Raw genomic sequence first — 19,117 nt, 5'->3', positions numbered from 1 at the left:
CCAGGGACATGGCTGAGCACAGTCCCACGTGTTAGCCCAAGGTGCAAGCTGGCTCACTTCTCCACCCCCTAACTCAGGTCTATGGGGAGTGCTGGTGGTGGTGGCAGGGCCTTGAAGTGCAAGCCTGGCTGAGGATCGGGGGCCCTGGGCTGTCTGCCTCTCCATGAACCATGGGCAAGGTGGTGCCCCTTCCAGCCTCAGGCTCCTCAGCTAACTAAGCTCCCTCCCATGCATAAAGTGAAATCTGTTATCAGCTCCGCTAGTGATCTTGGGTGAACTTGGACAAGTGATACACCCACTGCCCTAGTTTCCCCATCTTTAATATGAGGGTTAAGTCAGCTGCCCTTAGGGGTCTTTCCAGCCCTGAGACATACAGGTCTGTGATTTGATCCAGTGGGACCCAGTGTTAAGAAAACTTGGATAAGCCACAGTGGCTCCCCCAGGGGGCCCCAAATGCTTGTTTACAGATGCTGTCTCATTGACAGAGATGCTGACCAAGGCCTGCGGGCCAGAGAGCTCCCTACTATTGAGTTCAGAATCATCATCCCCAGGCTACATCAGCCTGAGAGGAGAAGGAAGCCGTGGGAGGACACTGGCTTTCTATGCCCTGCCCAAGGCTCTTGGGAAATAGCCACACCCACCACACAGCGGCTCAGTGCCACTTTCCAGGTGGGGCCCTCATGGGGGAATGGGGGGACAGTTCCCAAAGCTGAGGGTGAGGTCAGCAGAGATGACTGCTGTCCCCAGTCAGGAGACTGACCCTGCTGGATATCAGGACCACACCAACGAATCAAATTAACCCACCTACAGAGGGACCTTGGAGTGGCAAGAGAGCTCCCAAAGCCACACCAGGGGTCAGGGACAGACAGCTAGAGCCCAGCATGCCCGGGTCCCCGTCAGAGGGTCTTCCACCTGGGCTTGTCTCTGTGAGTGGGGAAGCCTCAGGCTGGGAGCCCAGGGGGTGGCCTCCGGAACCAGGGGCTCACCTGTACAGTGATGGGCTGGCTCAGCTTCTTGCGGAAGAAGATGCCTTTCACATTGTACTCTGGTGTGGAGGTGCCCTTCTGCACAGCCGAGCGGACTTTGTCCCCCTCACACTTGATGATTACGTAAGAGTTAGCCCCTAGGGAGAGGGAGTGGGAGATGGGGTGAGGGTGGGGGCGGGGGCTGCGGCAGGGCCTGGATGGGACAGATATCTGCAGGTGAGATACCCACCTGGCTCAGTTATTCAGATGGAGAGACTGGAGCCCGACCCACCTCAAGGCCCCTTCGTTTCCAGAGACAGGCTGGCCAGCAGCGGTGCACTGGCCATCTCCAGCCTCCAGAGCTTTACCCACACTGCTCCCTCTGCCCGGAGCACCTTTCTCCCTTACCCCCTTTCATCAGGCTTTGTATCTTCTCAGCCTGGAAAAAGGCTACTCCCTCCAGGAAGCCTTCCCTGAGGTCTCCCCCGCAGCTGGAAGCCTCCTGAGAGCAGAAGGTAAACCTTTTCCTCTCTATGTGCCCCGCATCAGGCATCACCCCAGGAATGGCTGGGCCTGCAGTGCCTCTGCGAGCAGGAGAGCTCTGAGGCTGGTGTCTGTGCTGGCAGAGAGAGGCCATGGGGCAATTGGCAAGAGGGCCGGGGGACTTTCCCTGGAAGAGCTCACCTGTGGGGGAGTCCTTGAGGCCAGCAGCCCCCAGGACGTGTACCTGGGTCACCAGCTGGGGGTAGCCACAGAGGGAGCTCCAGCAGGTGTGTGGGGGCTCATCCAGGCGTAGTTCCCTGATATGGGGTGGCAGGGGAGAGGGGGGTGATAGAGAAGGGCCAGGAAGACAGGGGTGAAGAGGGGGTTCAGAAAGTGGGGAGGGAAGAAAAGCAGTATTAAGCCCAAATTTGATTTCATTTAGTCCTGGGCAAATTCCCATGAGCAGTCCCCACTTGTCCAAGCCCTAGGGGCTTCCTGCCCGATCCTTCCCCAGGGAAAAGGCAACTTGCTGAGCACCTTCTGTGTGCCAAGTCCTCCGCTGGCATTATGGGTGATTCCTAATCTCCACAAAGGCTATTATGATGCCCATTTCACAGCTGAGGAAGCAGCAGGCTCAGCCAGGTGAGGGCTTGCCTAACAGCTGGAAAGCTGGGGAGCCTGGGCCGGCAGAACCCTGAGCCGTCTGACTCCACAAGCTGCCTCCTGGGTCCGGCACGTGCGCAGAGCTCACCTGTCCTTCAGGGGACACCGAGCCTGGGCTATATCTCACAGTGGAGAGCAGTGCGAGACACACAGGGTCAATGCCCCAGCAGGGACACAGAGGGCTTCAGCACTGGAGCCCAGAGCCACCCCCATGGGACAGGAAATTGTGGTGACAAGACCCAACCCTGGAACCAGGCAGGCTGGGTGACCCAGCCCAACTCCACCACCGGCTGCATGACCTCGGACAACCCTTCTAACCTCAGCCCCTGAATCTCATTGGTAAAGTGAGGGAATCAGGCCTCCCGCTCAGGGATGCAAGAAGATCAAATGAGATGAATGAAAGCTTCTCTGTCAACTGTAGAGTGCAGTGTACATACAAGAAGCTGTTCCTAGTCATGGCCAGGGATGCTGGGACAGGGGAACAAGGGAAGAGAAGGGAAGGAGATGGGCACTGGTATCAGCCCAGAGTGGCTGGAGGCCCAGAGACACTGAGCATCTCCGAGGCTGCAGGTTCCTGGTTGGCCCAGTGTGGACCTCACCTCCACCCACACTGGCCTCAAGCCAGCCCCCAAGTACCGGCAGTTGGAGGGCACATCAGTGAAGACTCGGAGCAGGAACTCGCCAGTGTAGCCTGGCTCGAAGGTGGTGGGGATGATGACATAGCGGCCCTCGGGCTGATCAGTGCGCAGGAAGACGCTGCGTGAGTTGATGTAAATGGAGCTGGCGGCCTTGTGCTGCAGGCTGTGCATGCGGTACTGGCGGTTCTCCTCCACCTGTGGGAGGTGGGAGGGGCTGGGCCACGCGGAGACACACCCTACAACACCCCGTCTCCCCCTCACCACCATGGAAGGGACGATGGAATCCCTTTATATGAAATGTTCAGAACAGGCAAATCTATAGAGACAGAAGTGGATTCGTGTTTGCAGGGCTGAAGGGAAGAGGTCAGTGGGAGTGGGTGGTGATTGTTAAAGGGAGTGGGTTTCTTTCGGGGAGATGAAAATGTTCTATAATTGATTGTGGTGATGGTTGTACAAACTCTGATCACACAAAAGTCATAAGATTGTATATTTTACATGGCCAAATTGCATGCTCTGTGAATTATATCTCAATAAAAACTATTAAAGGAGGCCGGGCGCGGTGGCTCAAGCCTGTAATCCCAGCGCTTTGGGAGGCCGAGATGGGCGGATCACGAGGTCAGGAGATCGAGACCATCCTGGCTAACACAGTGAAACCCCGTCTCTACTAAGAAATACAAAAAATAGCCGGGCGAGGTGGCAGCGCCTGTAGTCCCAGCTACTCGGGAGGTTGAGGCCGGAGAATGGCGTGAACCCGGGAGGCGGAGCTTGCAGTGAGCTGAGATCCGGCCATTGCACTCCAGCCTGGGCGACAGCGCAAGACTCCGTCTCAAAAAAAAAAAAACAAAAAACAAACAAACAAAAAAAACTATTAAAGGAGGCTTGGGCGCAGTGGCTCATGCCTGTAATCCCAGCGCTTTGGGAGGCCAAGGTGGGAGGATCACTTGAAGCCAGATGTTTAAGGCCAGCATGGGCAACAAAGTGAGACCTCATCTCTACAAAAAACTTAAAAATTAGCCAGGCATGGTGGTGTTCACCTATAGTCCCAACTACTAGGGAGACTAAGGTGGCAGGATCGTTTGAGTTCAGGAATTTAAGACTGTAATGAGCTATGATGGCACCACTGCACTCTGGCCTGGGTGACAGAGCAAGACCCTGTCTCTTAAAACAAAAAAAGATAGAGGGCAATAGGAATCCCCCTGGTAACAATGTCAGTGGGGTTTCTGACTCTAACAGCATAACCAAGTATCAGGATCTGCAGAGGTTACAGCACATGTCCTTGAAGTGCCATCACCAGCTGCCAGGACCTGCCTGACAATCCCAAAACAAGTGTTCTGGTCACACTAGTGAAGATCACCACATGCCAAAGTCACAACAGTATGTCACAAGACAGTAGCACACCACAAATGTACCAGCACAAGGGTATAAACAAAGTGCCACAGCATGGCCAGGCGCATCAGACAACAAGGACTCAGCATGGACCCAGCCCCTGCAGGTCCTGGTGGCTTCACTCCATTCTCAGGGTCTGACGGGCACATGGGGTCCCACCATGCTGACTGTCACCACACACTGGGCATTACAACATGTGGAAAGCCTCAGGTTCCAGGCCACGGGGTACGGCCAGGGGTGACCCCACGTGGCTGTGCTCAAGGATGCCTCCTCCTGGTGCCCAGCAAGGCCTCCAATGCAGGAAGGCTGAGGGGCTGCAAGGGGTCCTGAACCCTGAGGGAGGAGCAGCGGGGGCCCAGCAGATACCCAGGGCCTCCCAGGGCCTGGCCCCAACCACCAGCAATCTTCCCCTTCCTCATCCACCAAACATCCCAGGCCTGTGGGTTTTAGGCAGAAAGAAATCAGGCTGAGAGCTCCCACAGAAGCCAACCGTGGGCAGGCTGGGCCCTCTGTGAATATTCTAAATGGGGCCCACGCCACGGCATCCTCACAACGTTTGCCACGGTGGCCAGGGCGGCTGGGGCGATGGCAGTGACCAAGGTGTTCTAGAGTGTTCCTCCCCAGGTATGGGCAGTCCAAACTCCCTCCCTCTCCCCACCCACAGCAGGAAACCTGGCTGGCCTCACCTTGTAGATGTCAAAGCCAATGGCCAGGTTCTCGCCCTTGCCCTCCCGGCGCGTGGACCGCTTTGGCCGCTGCTGGATGCAGATCAGGACTTCATCTTCTGGCTTCTTGACATCGAAGATGTACTGCAGGTGTGGCCAAGGAGAGAGAGAGACACGGCAGTGAGACCACGCCAGGGATGGGCTGGCTGGCTCCCGGAAGCTCAGATTCCAGAGCCTGAACCAGTCACAACACCTCGCTGTGCCTTGGTCCCTCTGCTGTGAGGTGGGCCCACCAATGCCTGCAACGGCTACCCTGCATAAAGGCCGGGGAAACCAATGCCATGGTGGGTGCTCTGCACAGAGCCTGGCACACAGGTGGTGCTCAACAGAGGCACATCTAGGACCAGGGCTAAGCAGTGCCATGGGTCAGACTGAGGAGGCCGTGGGGAGAGGCCCCGTGGGGAAGCCCAGCCCGGCCAAGTTCCCAGGAAGGGACAGAATTGTGCTGTTGTGGAAACAAGGGGCTGAGTCCCCGGCTCAGCCTCTAAGTGTCCCTGTAGCTCAGGACAAGACACCCAAATGTCCCTCAGAGCCATCCCTGGTTTCCTCATTTTTACCACCTGTAGGTCAGATTGTGAGGCTGGGGGCTTCATGACCCCCAGATGGGACCGATGTAACCCCATCTAACCCCCACTGTACAGACAGATTTGCTGAGGCCCAAGGAGGGACAGGGATTACCCAAGGTCGAACAGGAGTCCCTGGCAGGACAGTGGCAAAGCACCCCGCAGCTGCTGCAGGGGCAGGGTGGGGGTCCCTGAGAACGCCCACCTGCGGGTTCTGGAAGAAGGTGTCCTTGTGGTTGATGCAGCCGCCACTGCGGTTCTGTCGCGGGTCCTCGTGCAGTGTCCAGGCGCCATGCAGCCGGGCCTCCTCCCACGTCTTGTGGATGCTCAGGTAGGATGTGTTGATCAGGCGGCACTTGATGATGTCCGTGAAGTACCGGCACACGTCCTCGAAGGTCATCCTGGATGTGGGGAGGGGCTGAGCAGGGTACCGCCCCCACACCTCTCCAGGCTCCTGGCCCCCCAGCCCAGCCACCTAATATGTCCATGTGGCCCAGACGTGAGAGAACACAGCTGGCTTTGAGAGGAGAGCTAAGCCCACACAAGGGCATGGGCATGGCATCGCACGGACCCTTAACCTCTTTTCTGACTTGTTTCCTCGCCTGTAAAATGGGGCTGAATCTAACAGCGGGTGCCCATCTCAGAGCTGGCGAAGGAATTAGGTAATGTAATCAAAGCAGGCAGTGCAACTCTCAGCAGACAGAGCACACTGGCAAACGCAGGCTGTTACTGTCGTGAATGGTGTTAATAACTACTGTCTGCTGCCCTCTACAGTTTATAAAGCACATCTGCATCCACGATCTTCCATGGCTGTTGTGAGGCTTAAGTGGATGGTGGGAACCCCATGGTGAGCGTGCTGCAGTGGCCAGGGTGTTGCTATGGTCACTGCACACTGTGAACGCCTCCAGCGGGCTGGTGGGGGCAGGGGGTAGTGAATTAACTGTGAACATGTAAGAGAAAGGCCTTCGGAAGAAACTCTTTCTAAAGACAAGTAGTTCTGCTGTGTTTTTATCTGCTGACCCCTGAGCAAGACTGGCAAAGTGGCCTGGGTGGCCTTCTGCGGCAGCTGACCTGACACCTGCAGAAGGGCTCCTCATTGGGTGCCAGGACCGCTGCCATCTGCCCCTGGTCTGCCTGGGGGCCCCGAAAGAATTCAGCACACACAGGATGCCTGTACCCCTCCAGGAAGGGGCTGAATTTACGTATCAGGTTCTGCTGAGGGGTGACACTGAGCCTGGCCCACATTCAGGACTCATGCAGGCTGGATGAATGCAGGATGAACCCTTATTACTACTGGGGTTTTTCTTTTTGTTTTTGAAACAGGGTCTTGCTCTTTTGCTCAGGATGGAGTGCAGTGGTACGATCATGGCTCACTATAACCTCAACCTCCTGGGCTCAAGCAATCCTCCCACCTCAGCCTCCCGAGTAGCTGGGTCTACACAGGTACCTCATCACACCCAGCTAATTTTTCATTTTTGTAGAGATGGGGTCCCACTATGCTGCCCAGGCTGGTCTCAAACTCCTGGCCTCAAGCAATCCTTCTACCTCGACCTCCCAAAGTGCTGGGATTATAGATATGAGCCACTGTACCCAGCCAATTACTGGGCTCTTTAAGCTGAGCTGCTGTCATCTTCCCAGCTCACCCATGTACCTACTTAGCTCCCCTCTCAAACCCAGCTGTGTTCTCTCACCTCTGTGCCACGTCTCCTTCCTTGCCCACCAAGGGCTACTTTATACCTCAAGTCTCAGCTTAGGAGCTAGCTCCTCTGGGAGCCTCTGCTACCTAATCTCCGAAATCAGGCTGCCAGAGGGCCCCTGGAGGCAGGCTGCAGGCAGGGCTTCCTGGAGAGGGACTGGGCATAGACCTAGTGCCCCTCGCTACACCACACCGCTGGTGCTGGACTGCGCTTCATACCTCCTTACCCTTGCTGGGGAGATCCTGGTGGGCCCACCTCTTAGACGACTCCCTGACCTGCATGCCAAGGGCTCAGTCTGGGTGCCACAGCGGATCCAGGACCCCTCAGTTTGGCAGAGGGGACTGTGGGGATCAAAGGGCCTGTTATTGCCTGAGTAATTTTACAGAGGAGGAAACAGGCTCTGAGACGGTGTGACTTGTCCATGGCCACACAGCAAGTTGATGATGAGGCATGCAGGAGAGGCCTGGCTCCTGACTCCCCACCTGGTGCTCCCCGCCAGGCCCGTGGGAAGCTCCCCCTCAGCCCCGGATGTCCAGGGCACACACACTCACCAGAACTCACCGTCGTCCTGCACCGTCACACCCATCTTCTCCCGCTCACTCTTGCTCACTTTCTGCCACTCCTCCGAGCTGGGGTGTGAGGGCCGGGGAGGAGAAAGGGAGCTGTCTAAGAGGCAGGCCCACCAGGATCTCTCTGGCAAAGGCGAGGAGGCCCGAGGGGCAGTCTTGCACCAGGCCTCCAGCGGCATGGTGTGGCCAGGGGCACTGGGGCCATGCCCAGCCCCTCTCCGGGAAGCCCTGCCTGCCTCCTCCCTCAAGGGACTGTGAGCTGCCACCATGCTGGGAGGTCTGGAAGCAAAGCTGCAGGCTGGGAGGATGGGGGCGTGACCCCCAGTGAAGAAGGCTCCTTCACTTAGCACTTGGGCTCCACTCCCATCCTGGCTTCACCAGGGCCATGAGCCAAGCACAGAGGGGTCCCCCATTTGCTCAGGGCTGTGGCCTCCCTCCCTGCTCCCGTCCCTCACCCATTCACCAAGCTGGTCTCTACACCCGCTACGGGTCAGCTCACCTCCAGCCCCAGGTCTTTCTTGTGCTCAATCCATCACCCCATACACCCACTCCAAAGTAATTCATTCCTAGTGTCATCCTCCCCCAGATCCTTCAAGGCCCAGCCCTGGTGCCACCTCCTCCAAGAAGCCCATCCGTCCTTGTCCAAGCCCTCATGCCCTGTGCCTGCACCCCCATCCCCAGGCCTCACGTGTCACTCCAGGGCCCGTTCCACTCCCGCTCGCCCCAGGGGTTGCGTAGGCGGATCATGTCCAACTTCTCTGACTTGAAGAAGGCCAGTAGGCCGTGGCCCAGGCGCACCTTGCGCACATCAGTGACGGCATACGCATGGCCCTTTACCAGGCCGCACGCCAGGCGGGCCTCCATGTCAGCTGCTGTCACTGCCTGTGGAAGGACACAGTTGCTGAGAGAGGCAGGGCCACACTGGAACCCAGACCAGGGACTCAGGTGCTGGAGGGCCAGGAAGCCGCACGGGACCTACAGGATGGGACGGGAATTGCAGTCATGGGGCAGTGCTGTGTTCACAGACCTTTAACACCCCCAAGGGCAGCAGTCTCAGTAAAGGAAGGTACCCACAGTGGGTCAGCCCAGAGGAATGCTGGCACAAATGTGCACTGGCTCGGCTGTTGTTAAATATTCCAGGAACTGTTAAGCATTCAGGAACATTGCTTTGTTTTTTGTTTTTGAGACGGAGTTTCGCTCTTGTTGCCCAGGCTGGAGTGCAATGGCACGATCTCAGCTCACCACTACCTCTTTCTCCCGGGTTCAAGCGATTCTCCAGCCTCAGCCTCCCGAGTAGCTGGGATTACAGGCATGCACCACCACGCCCGGCTAATTTTGTATTTTTAGTAGAGATGGGGTTTCTCCATGTTGGTCAGGCTGGTCTCAAACTCAAACTCAAACTCTCAAATCTCAGGTAATCCGCCCACCTTGGCCTCCCAAAGTGCTGGGATTATAGGCACGAGCCACCGCACCCGCCAGGAATATTGTTAATAGTTGTTGCTAAACGTGGGCAGCTGGAAATCAGCCATGGTGGGAGTATTTACACCACAGTAATTAGCAAATGCTACAAATCAGGGCTTTTTACTTAGCTACAGAGGCAGTTTACCAGCACACCACAGGGTCTGCTAAACTTGGGTTCGAGCTTTGTTTTCCCTGGGCCTCAGCTTTCTCATCCAAAACATGAGCAATTAATCAAATCAGGACCACCCTCAGGTGCACAGACGTTCATAACTTAAGAGGATCAGAAAGAAGTTTTAGTTGAACAGTGCGGGAAAGGCTTTTCATAGCCTAGAGGGTCTGGGCAGGGGGTTGCACCTTCCAACTTCTCCCCTCCCCCACGAGGCTGAGGGTCTGGATACATAGGAACTGACCTGAGTGTGGGATGTCACAGTTGTCTCCCATCTCAGTCAGTGAGGGTGAAGGGGAGGGGCCGCCTCTGGGGCCTGCTGTGTTCTCACCTTGATGGAGGCACTGATGAGGCCGCCCCGGCTGTGCACTTTTAACATGCGCTCAAAGAGCTGGTTCCTCTTAGTCTCGTCGCTGGCAAAGTCACCCTCGGTCAGGTCAATGGGCTCAGAAACACCACCCGTGAAGTCCACCAGTGCGTCTGCTGTGTTGCCTCCATCCAGCGCCTGGTAGCAGCCTGCCAGCCTGGGAAGCAATGTGGAAACACTTCCCAGCTCATGCTCCCCAGCCAGGCTGCATCCTTCCCCTCTATGAGGGAGGCTTTTGAAACTCAGAGGGGTCAGACAACCTGTTACAGTCACACAGCAGGCCACGGTGGAGCTAACACTAAAACCCAGTTCTTAACACTCAGGCCAACATACAAGGCTTAAATTCCCCTAAGCCTTAGTGGCTCAATTTTGAAAAATCAGCTATCCCAAAAAAAAAAAAAAAAAAAAGCACCTCTTTTCAAAAGTGCCAACAATGGTCGGGGTAAGGAAGGAGTCCGTGTTTAATGGGTATAGAGCTCCTGCTGGAATGATGAGAAGGTTCTGGGGATAGATAGTGGTGATGGCGCATGGCACTGTGATCATAATGAATGCCACTGAATTGTATGTTTCCACATGGTTAAAATGAGAAGCATTATGTTTTGTATATTTTACCACAATGAAACTGTGTTCTTCAAAAAAACAAAAGACAACCAAGGCCCCTGGGTCGGCTCCTCTGGAGCGGGGAATACAGGCCTGTATCCAGGCGGTGGAGACTCAGTGGCCACCAGGGGGCTGGCTTTCCTTTCTTAGGATTCAAAGTGGAAGCTGCCAATGTGTTTTCTTGGGTTTTTGATGTTGGGAGTTGTCTTTCTTTTTCCTGTCTCCCCCTTTCTCTTGTTCTCTGTCTGTCTCCCTCCTTGCCCCTGCCCCTACACACGCAGGTTTCCAGCAAGATTGACAAATGGGCCTAGTAGGAGGAACCAGGGAGTGGCTCCCCTAGAGCTGGCAAGGCTGGCCTCTGACCCCACTGCCCCTCCTCCCTCCTCCCTCCTGGCCTAGGCCTATCCCTGCCCCAAACGGCCTGGGCAGGCCACTCTTCCCCAGGGCTCCCCACTGCTCAGCAAAACTTCGCTTGTGCCCCTTCTATGCTGGGCTCTGTGCTGGGCACCAGGGACACAGAAGCAGAAGGCACGGAGCAGAAGGAGGGGTCAGCAAAGACAGAATGGACAGTGAGCCAGGCAGAGGTGGACAGTGGACAAGAGGGAGGCCCAGCAAGCGGGGAAGGCAGGCAAGCAGCCCACCCTGCACAACCAGGCCCAGCTCAGTTACCACTTCCCCAACCAAGGCCCCAGGCAGGGCGTGGCAGCATGAACCTTCGAGAATGGTCCTAAATGTGAGTGCTGCCTCTGCCCCCAGCTACCTACAGGATGTTGCCTGGGCCTCAGTCTTCTCCCTCTAAAATGGGAGTAACCAACATTCCTCTCCTTACAGGGCCCAGGCCTTCACCCCACCCAGCGCAGGCTCGGCTGACTATGCCCGCAGGCCTGGCGGTTGGGCCTGCTGCGTGCCTGCACCAGCCCCTCGCCTCTCTGTGCTTAAAGCCCTGGCTAAGGAAACACCATGAAGAGCCTATCCAGTGCCACCCCCCCCTGGACCTCCCCCCTGCCTGCTTGCTGCTGGCACCTACTTGGCATAGGCCTTCTCCACCAGGGCACACCAGAACTCATTGCGGGAGTTGGAGTGGCAGTAGATGAGCTGGTTGTTGACTGTGGGAAGCCGGTCATCGATGACCACGTCCACCCATTCCCCGAAGCGCCAGAAGTGGAAGTGGAAGATGCCCGCGTAGGCGTTGGGCTTTTCAGGGTCCCATTCCTGCTCTTTCCAGTCTGGGATGACCTGGGTGGGGGGAGTGGGGGAAAGGATGGGGGGACACAGTGAGGGGATGGCTGGCTTCCTGAGGAAACAGGGGTGCGAGCTTTCCGTGAATCAGAACGGAAAGGAATACTGGGTTCAGGTTCCGACTCTGCCACAAGCCTGCGTGAGACCCAAGTGAATCTTCCCCATCTCTGGGCTCAGGTTCTCATCTCCGCGGGGCGTGGAGGCTCCCTGGGCCTCCTTCCAGCTGTGTTGTTCTCAGAGTGTGTGAGCTTCCCTTTCTCATGCCTCCCTGCAACCTTCCCCGAGACTTCTGTCTACATCTACCACCAGCTCCTGCCTAGTGACCAGCGCCACCATCCACCCATCCAGCCCACCCCAATGCTGGCAGTCCCCCTTGCTGCAGCCCCACTGGCTACTTCGCTTTCCCTCCCTCCGTCAAATCAGGCCAATCTGAGCACCTCCATCCTCCTGACATCCATCTCCTCCTCTCCATCCTACTGGCACTACCCTGGCCCAATTCCCCATCTCCCCGCCCAGGGACACTGTAACAGTGTCTGCAGTTACATCTACTCTCGCCCCACACAGACCAACCCAGTCCTGTCACTTCACTAGAAAATAAGACCCAAACTCTCAATGCACTCCCCCAGCCTCATTTCTCTGCCTCCCCCATGGCAGCCCCCATCCCTGCTCACTGCTCCAGGTTCTTCTTCCTCCTCTTTACCCAGTAGACTTCCATTTGTCCTTTAGTGTCCATCCTCCTCCTCCAAGAAGCCCTCCCTGACTTTTGAGATTAGGCCAGGACCCCTATCTCAGTCTCATGGCCCTTGGCAGCTCTCATCTGAGATACTTACCTTTACCAAGTTATAATTAAGTAACTCTGTGACTTTGAGCTCAGTGTCTGATGTTATCACTGGAATGTCAGTTCTCTGGGGGCAGGGCCATATAGGTCTCGGTCACTGCTATGCACCCAGCACCTAGCCCAGGGCCTGGCCCAGAGAGTATGTTTAGTAAACATGCATTGACTGAATGAATGAATTCAGAGACATTGATGGGGGACACTGAGACACTGATTTTATTACTTATGAATCATCTGGGAAATGCCTGTGACTACGACGAATTATCTCCATCTAATTATCACGATAACCTCTGAGTAGATGACTATTATCCAGTCCTACTTCACAGATGACAATACTCTGGCCCAGACAGGGCATGTAACTCGTCCAGGGTCACACAGCTAGAAAATACACACATGCTTTGGAGGCAGACCAACCTTGGTTTGAAGCCAGGATTCAAACCCAGATCTGTCTGCCTCTGAAAAATGAGCTCCTTGGCACTGTGGACCACTCTGCACCCAGCCCCAGGCTGGACACTGACAACCAGGTGAGTCACATGGCCCCTCCCCTCAAGAGGGTCCCAGTCTGGTGAGAGAGGGAGGCACCCAGGCAAAGTGCTGAGGCTACACAGGGTGCAGGCGGGGCTATGTGGGAAGGGAGTGCCCCTGTCAATGTCAAGTCAGGGTGCATGACCCCTGGCCCCGCTGGGCATGGGACCAAGTGGAGCTGAGCCCCATCGGGATCATAAGCAGCTCCTTCTAGAAGAAAACCACTCCAAGTATGGGGGGCACCCAGGCGGAGGAACCAGAGGTACACCAGGAGGCTGGCACTCACCTGAGTGTACAGACCTCAGCCAAAAGCTGCTCCCCACTGCACGCTCATTAAGGACACTTTTGTTTGCACATCTTTTACCATCAACAGGGATGTTGGCAAAGGGAAATGCTCCCTAATGGGACATGTGAGACCAAGAAAATGAAAATGCTAACTGCAGTGAGAGGTACTACTGCCCTAATGGAGCCCTGCTGGGTCCCAGGCACAAGGCCAGGCTGCTCACACTAGCACCCCTGAGCTTCACGACAGGCTTTTGAGGCGATACTACTGGAAGGTGCTGGCAGAAGGTTGGCCTCAGGCACGAGTGAAGGAGGCAAGGTTCAAACCCAGGACTTCCCAACCTGGCCACTGTCTGGAACCCAGCAAGGGCTCAACACTGGCTGTTCCTTTCCTCCACCTCCTCACCCTGACTTTTCTGTCAACTCTGTGCCCTTTCTAAGTGAAAACACCCTGACTCCTGGCACTCTCCCCACTTTGCTTTCTGGACAGAGAGCTGTATCAAAAATAGGTCTCATGGGAGGCCAAGGCAGGTGGATCACTTGAGGCCAGTTCAATACCAGCCTGGCCAACATGGTAAAACTCTGTCTCTACTAAAAAAGAATACAAAAATTAGCTGGGCATGGTGGTGTGCGCCTGTAATCCCAGCCACCCAGGAGGCTGAGTCGTGAGAATCACTTGAACCCGGGAGGCGGAGGTTGCAGTGAGCTGGGCAACAGAGCAAGACTCTGTCTCAAAAGAAAAAGGGCGGTTCCATACAGGGTGAGGGTTACCATTCCCACCGCACAAATGGGAAGGCTGAGGTCCAGAAAGACGCAAGATCTGCCCAAGCACACAGAGCGACAGGGAGTCCTAAGCTGAGAACGTGGGCCTGGCCCTCTGCCTTCACCCCCTCCTTCTGCTCCTGCCCTGTTCTGAATGCTCTGGACTGCATGGCTGGGAGGAAGAGCAGCCCTCGCAAGCTGCTGGGACCTCGGGAGGATCATTAGTCAAACTGGAAGCTTGGCTCTGAGCCCTCTGTGGCTCAAGAAGCTGCTAATGAGGCTCCAGGGCCTGGAGATCCAGAGTCTAGGATCCCCGAGGGCCTCCATTTCCCCTCCTGCTTCACCGCCCCTGCACTTGGCACGGGATGGGCCCCAAGCCAGCCTTCTCACCCCTCAACTGCTCTGCTGTCAGCCAGGATGCTGAGCAGGAGGGAGACTGTCCAGACAGGTGTGCTCCAAACCAAAAACCAAAAACCAAAAACCCTCCCACGCCATGCCGGAAATCAAGGAAGCCAGCAAAGACTCCTGGGGCCACGTCAAAGGATTCGGGAACCATCCTGAAGAGGTTCCTGCTGGCCAAAGATGAGCTAATTTGAGCGTCAACAAGGGCAAAAACAGCAATGGATTAAAACACATCAAGTATGTTCAAATTCATGAGATCAGAATGATACTTAAAAAAACAATTAGTCACTATCAGAGGAGGGTAGGGAATCAAGTCTTTTTTTATTGAAACTGGAAAATTACAGGAAATTTATCCTGTCTCTGTAGACAAACTGTACCACATGGTAACCAAATAGTAGATGGAGGGAAGTCTTGAACTGGAAAAGATTTCCAGCTCATAAATGAGAAAGGAATGATGATATTAGACCACCAGCATTTTACGACCACTGAAGAATGAATGAATTTAGGCGGTGGTCACTGATGGTTTCTAACATCACAAAAAAGAAAGATAACCAGCCATGATGTGCCCCCTGAATGAAGTATACAACATCTTTCATGATGCAGCTGTGACAAAAAAAGAAAAAAATTGTTCCTAGACCATATCAAGCTTCTAGAGCTAAGTCCCAGGTTACAGGAAATGCAGGGGACAGAGAACATGTTAAACACCACCATAAAGACACAGTCAACAAAACCCACACCATGGGAAACCCCACAGGACAAATGGCCCCGTTTCTTTGATAGATAAATTACTAGGAAAAAATAAAAGATGAAAGATCAACCAATTGCAGTTACGGACTTCTATTTGGATCTCACTCAAATAAATTGTAAAACCTATGCATATTTATAGCACAAATTAGAAATTAGAACAATTACTGGATATTTAATGATAATTAAGGGATTATTTTAAAAGTTAGTATTATGTTTTTTTTATTTTTTATTTTTTGATTCCTTATCATTCAGAGATGCATCCGGAAATATTTACGGATGAAATGAAATGCTGCCTGGGCAAAGTGCAGGTGTAGAGGAAATAAGTGTAGAGGAAATAAGACTAGCCATGGGCTGGCAAGTGTCAAAGTGAAGGGATGGATGCAAGGAGTCCATCAGGCTCTGCTCCCTACCCTCTCGCTGTCTACAGTAGAAATTCCCCATCACCACGGATACCAGCTACCTGGCCCAGCAGTCCTCGCTCTCACCCTCATCCCTCAAACACTCCCTCCTTCGGGTCCCATCTACCACAACCATCAAACACCCATGCCTCCCTTCTCCTGGCACCCCAGCATGGTTCTCTCTTCCCTGCCCACTGGGAGGAGCTCCTGGGGGACAGGGGCCAAGTCTGACTCATTCTCAGATCTCCAGCACCCAGCACAGGGCCTGGCCCAGCTCCAAAGCTGGCTGGAGTCTTCCTGGGAGGAAAATCCCCCGCACTGGTCACAGTGCAGCCCTGACCGGCTGGTGACCTGTACACACGACTTAATACCACATTACTCACTGCGGTGCACGGCAGTGACTTCACTTTCAACTGGGCCACCTCTGAGTCTCAGTCTCCTCATCTACCTACACAACCTCCAGGGCTGTTATGAGAACTAAAGGAGACAGCCTTGGAGCTCTTTCATAAACTGTAGAGAGCTGTGCACACATGAGGGGTCATCTGTGTTGGTATACACATGTGTGCCTTCACAGAACAGTCTGAAAACCTCAGGGCTGGGAGGGAGCTGAGATGACCTGGTCAACCTCCTTCCCAAGAGGAGAAAGGAGAAGCTCCCCACCACCTGCTGCGTGCCTATGAGGCTTTGCTGACGTGGGCTGACCTGGCAGCAAGGCAAAGGACTGGTGGGATCTGCCGCCTCCCTCATAACCCCCTGGGGTGTGATCCACCAATGGCCACCCACTGCAGAATGGGCCCAGAAACCTCAGGGTCCCACCCATGGGTGCACCACAGCATCCCTGGCTCCTGGATTGTCCCTAGAGACTCCCACCTAGACCAAAGTGGCTGCTCTCAAAGCCTCCCAGGGTAGTGGCACACAGGGCTCTGCCCAGCTGTGTGACAGAGAGAAGACGGGAGTCAGGAGCCCAGGGAGGGAAGCTGCTCAGGACCTGCCTGCAAGTGTGTGCGTGTGTGGAGGTGTGTGTGCGTGTGTGGAGGTGTGTGTGCGTGTGTGGAGGTGTGTGCGCGTGTGTGGAGGTGTGCGTGCGTGTGTGGAGGTGTGTGCGCATGTGTGGAAGTCTCTGTGCATGTGTGTGCGTGTGTGTGGAGGTGTATGTGCACGTGTGGAGGTGTGTGTGCGTGTGTGTGGAGGTGTGCACGCACGTGTGGAGGCGTGTGCGCGTGCGTGTGGAGGTGTGTGCGCATGTGTGGAAGTCTCTGTGCGTGTGTGTGTGCCCGTGTGGAGATGTGTGGAAGTCTCCGTGCATGTGTGTGCGCCCGTGTGGAGGTGTGCACGCATGTGGAGGTGTGTGTGCACGTGTGTGTGGTGTGTGTGCGTGCGTGCGGAGGTGTGCGCGCGCATGTGGTGTGTGCGTGTGCGGAGGTGTGTGCGCGCGTGCGGAGGTGTGTGCGTGTGTGCAGGTGTGTGGACGTGTGTGCAGGTGTGCGCACGTGTTGAAATGGGTGCATGTGTGTGGTGGGCACCCCCTGCCTTCTCGGGAGAGCAGAGCCCTGCTGCTCTCCACCAGAGACCAGGGTATCGATGCACCAGAGTGGCCACGGCGGGTCCTGTTCATGGGGCGGCTGAGACAGGGCAGGGATCCCCAGCTTTGGAGCAGCCCCCCCTCCCCTGGGCCTCCGGCTCCCCAGCAATCATGTGAAGGCTAATGGTCTCTGCTGGGCCGCTCCGAGGTGGTGATGGCGACGGAGGGGGACACACTCCCCCATGGCCGCTCTCTCAGACCACAGAGCCAGGCCAGGTTCCTGCCCACGCCTCCGCCCCGCGCCTGCTGCCATCGGCACTGGCCTGTGATGCCTCAGGCAACTCACTTCAGCTCTCCACAGGTTCTCCTGTACCTCCACCCCCGGGATAACTGAGAGGGGAGACCCTGTGTCTATGGTGATGGGGCAGTAACCATGGGCAAACTCAGGGAGGGAAGGTGACCGTGTGCGGGCTCCAGGAAGCTCAAGCACTTTGTGGACATTTGCCCATTTCACCCTCACAACAGCCTCAAGGGAGGTGCCATTGCTGGCCCCAACTCACAGATGAGGAACAAGCTCAGAGGTTGCCCAGGGCCATCCAGTTGGCAGGGTGGGGCGGGCTAGGTCGCTCACCGCACTCGCTGCCTCTCTGGGCACAGAGCTCAGGGAAAGGCAGGTCTCTTTCCCTGTGGTTTCTCGTGATTTCCAGGGAAAATGGGTTATTTGCCATTCCTGCACTCTGGGGATAGAGCCAGGCCTCTACTGCTGTCCTGAGGCTGGATTCCTCTGTCTCCGGCACCTCCAGGAGTGGCTGGAAGGCAAGTTTGGGGAGGGGATGTCAGGGAAGCAGAGACCCCTGAGAGACGGGCGGGGGTTTGGGTGCGGGGCTGGGGAAGGGTTCTGCGCATGCTGTGAGGGGTGTGTGAAAGGGAAACCAGGGGGCAGCAGCTACTCCGAGGTGGGCATGAAAGGGGCTGTGAGACCCAGGAGAGTGGTGGGGTTGGATTTTGAAGCAGGGCTCATTCCGAAACAAAACCACCGGTGAGGCCCCCAAGGCAGGGCTTGACTTGGTCTCCAGAAAAGAAGGCAGCCCAGTCTGAGCCTGGGTTCTCAGGTGGGTGGGGCCCATCTCCCCAGTTCATCCCAGGGGCCAGTGTCATGGGGCCAAAAGTCCACAGGCCCAGAGCCTGGCCCGCCCACACCTGCTTCCAGCCCCTCCATGCCCTCTGTGACCTGGGCAGGCCTCCTCCTCTGGGCCTCAGTTGTCTCTGTCCAAAAATGAGTGAGTTTGAGAGTGGTGATGAGGGAACAGAGCTGTGAGGAAGGATCAAGTGGGGCACTAAAGTCACGTGGCCTTGGGGTTACATCTTTCCCATGTCAGTCTAGCCCGGCAGTTTGACAATTCCCAGAGGGTGGGGCTGGAAGGGCCTTCACAGAACCAAGCTGTTCACTCTGGAAGGTCTGAGGCTGGGAGGGGGTTGGGAGCTGCCTGAGAACATACAGCTCATCCATGACAGAGGCCAGACTAAACCCAGGCATGGGTCTGACCTCACCCCACCCCTCACAACTCTGCCCTTCCGTCCACACCCTGCCCAGTGGCCCTGCAAGGCAGGGAGACTCGAGATTGCACCTGGTTTGGTACCTTCCTACCCCAAACCCTCGGCAGCGCCCAGATGGCACCTCCCTCAGCACAGCTCTCTGCACACCCCACATGGAGGCAGCTCTGGGGCTACCAGAGAAACAGTCAGGGCTGGAGGCTCCTGGCCAGCCTCAGGAGATTCAGTGAAGCCCTGATTATTCCAGGCTTTCTCCTTGGAAGCTGGCAGGGGCTGGGGGAGTGTGGGAAATGGCCAGGGAGCAGGTGCTCGAGGCTGTGAGGGCTTGTGAAGGGGATGGGGGCTGATGGCGAGAGAATGCACACCACCAAGGCCAGGGCACAGGCTTTATTGGGGACCTGCAGCGGGCACAGCAGAGGCACTTAGGCCCCGGGACAGATTGGCTGGGGAGATAGGCAGTCGGGACTAAGAGGGTCCCCAGAGCTGCAGGGAGAGCTCAAGCAAAGAGGCAGAAGGGCAGGGCCACTGTGCATGGGCCTGGCCTCCTGGCGTGCTCAGCAGGGCAGGC

At 56.0% G+C, this 19,117-nt stretch overlaps 1 protein-coding gene across 2 annotated transcripts in view; it reads right to left on the bottom strand.

Moving 5' to 3' along the window:
* Positions 1-19,117, bottom strand: part of LOC105468793 (calpain 5) — a 54,733-nt gene that overhangs the window by 981 nt on the left and 34,635 nt on the right. For both annotated transcript variants that reach the window (XM_011719153.3, XM_024788801.2), the window contains exons 4-12: positions 11,311-11,519; positions 9,648-9,840; positions 8,378-8,571; positions 7,672-7,749; positions 5,629-5,824; positions 4,822-4,944; positions 2,748-2,944; positions 1,650-1,765; positions 987-1,123 (exon numbers count right to left, since the gene is read on the bottom strand). In XM_011719153.3, the coding sequence (XP_011717455.2) occupies positions 987-1,123; positions 1,650-1,765; positions 2,748-2,944; positions 4,822-4,944; positions 5,629-5,824; positions 7,672-7,749; positions 8,378-8,571; positions 9,648-9,840; positions 11,311-11,519 (1,443 nt within the window). The remainder of the gene's footprint in view (positions 1-986; positions 1,124-1,649; positions 1,766-2,747; positions 2,945-4,821; positions 4,945-5,628; positions 5,825-7,671; positions 7,750-8,377; positions 8,572-9,647; positions 9,841-11,310; positions 11,520-19,117) is intronic.

Source organism: Macaca nemestrina, chromosome 12 (assembly GCF_043159975.1).
Source record: "Macaca nemestrina isolate mMacNem1 chromosome 12, mMacNem.hap1, whole genome shotgun sequence".
NCBI lineage: Eukaryota > Metazoa > Chordata > Mammalia > Primates > Cercopithecidae > Macaca > Macaca nemestrina.
This window is presented reverse-complemented; position numbering and strand designations above follow the sequence as displayed.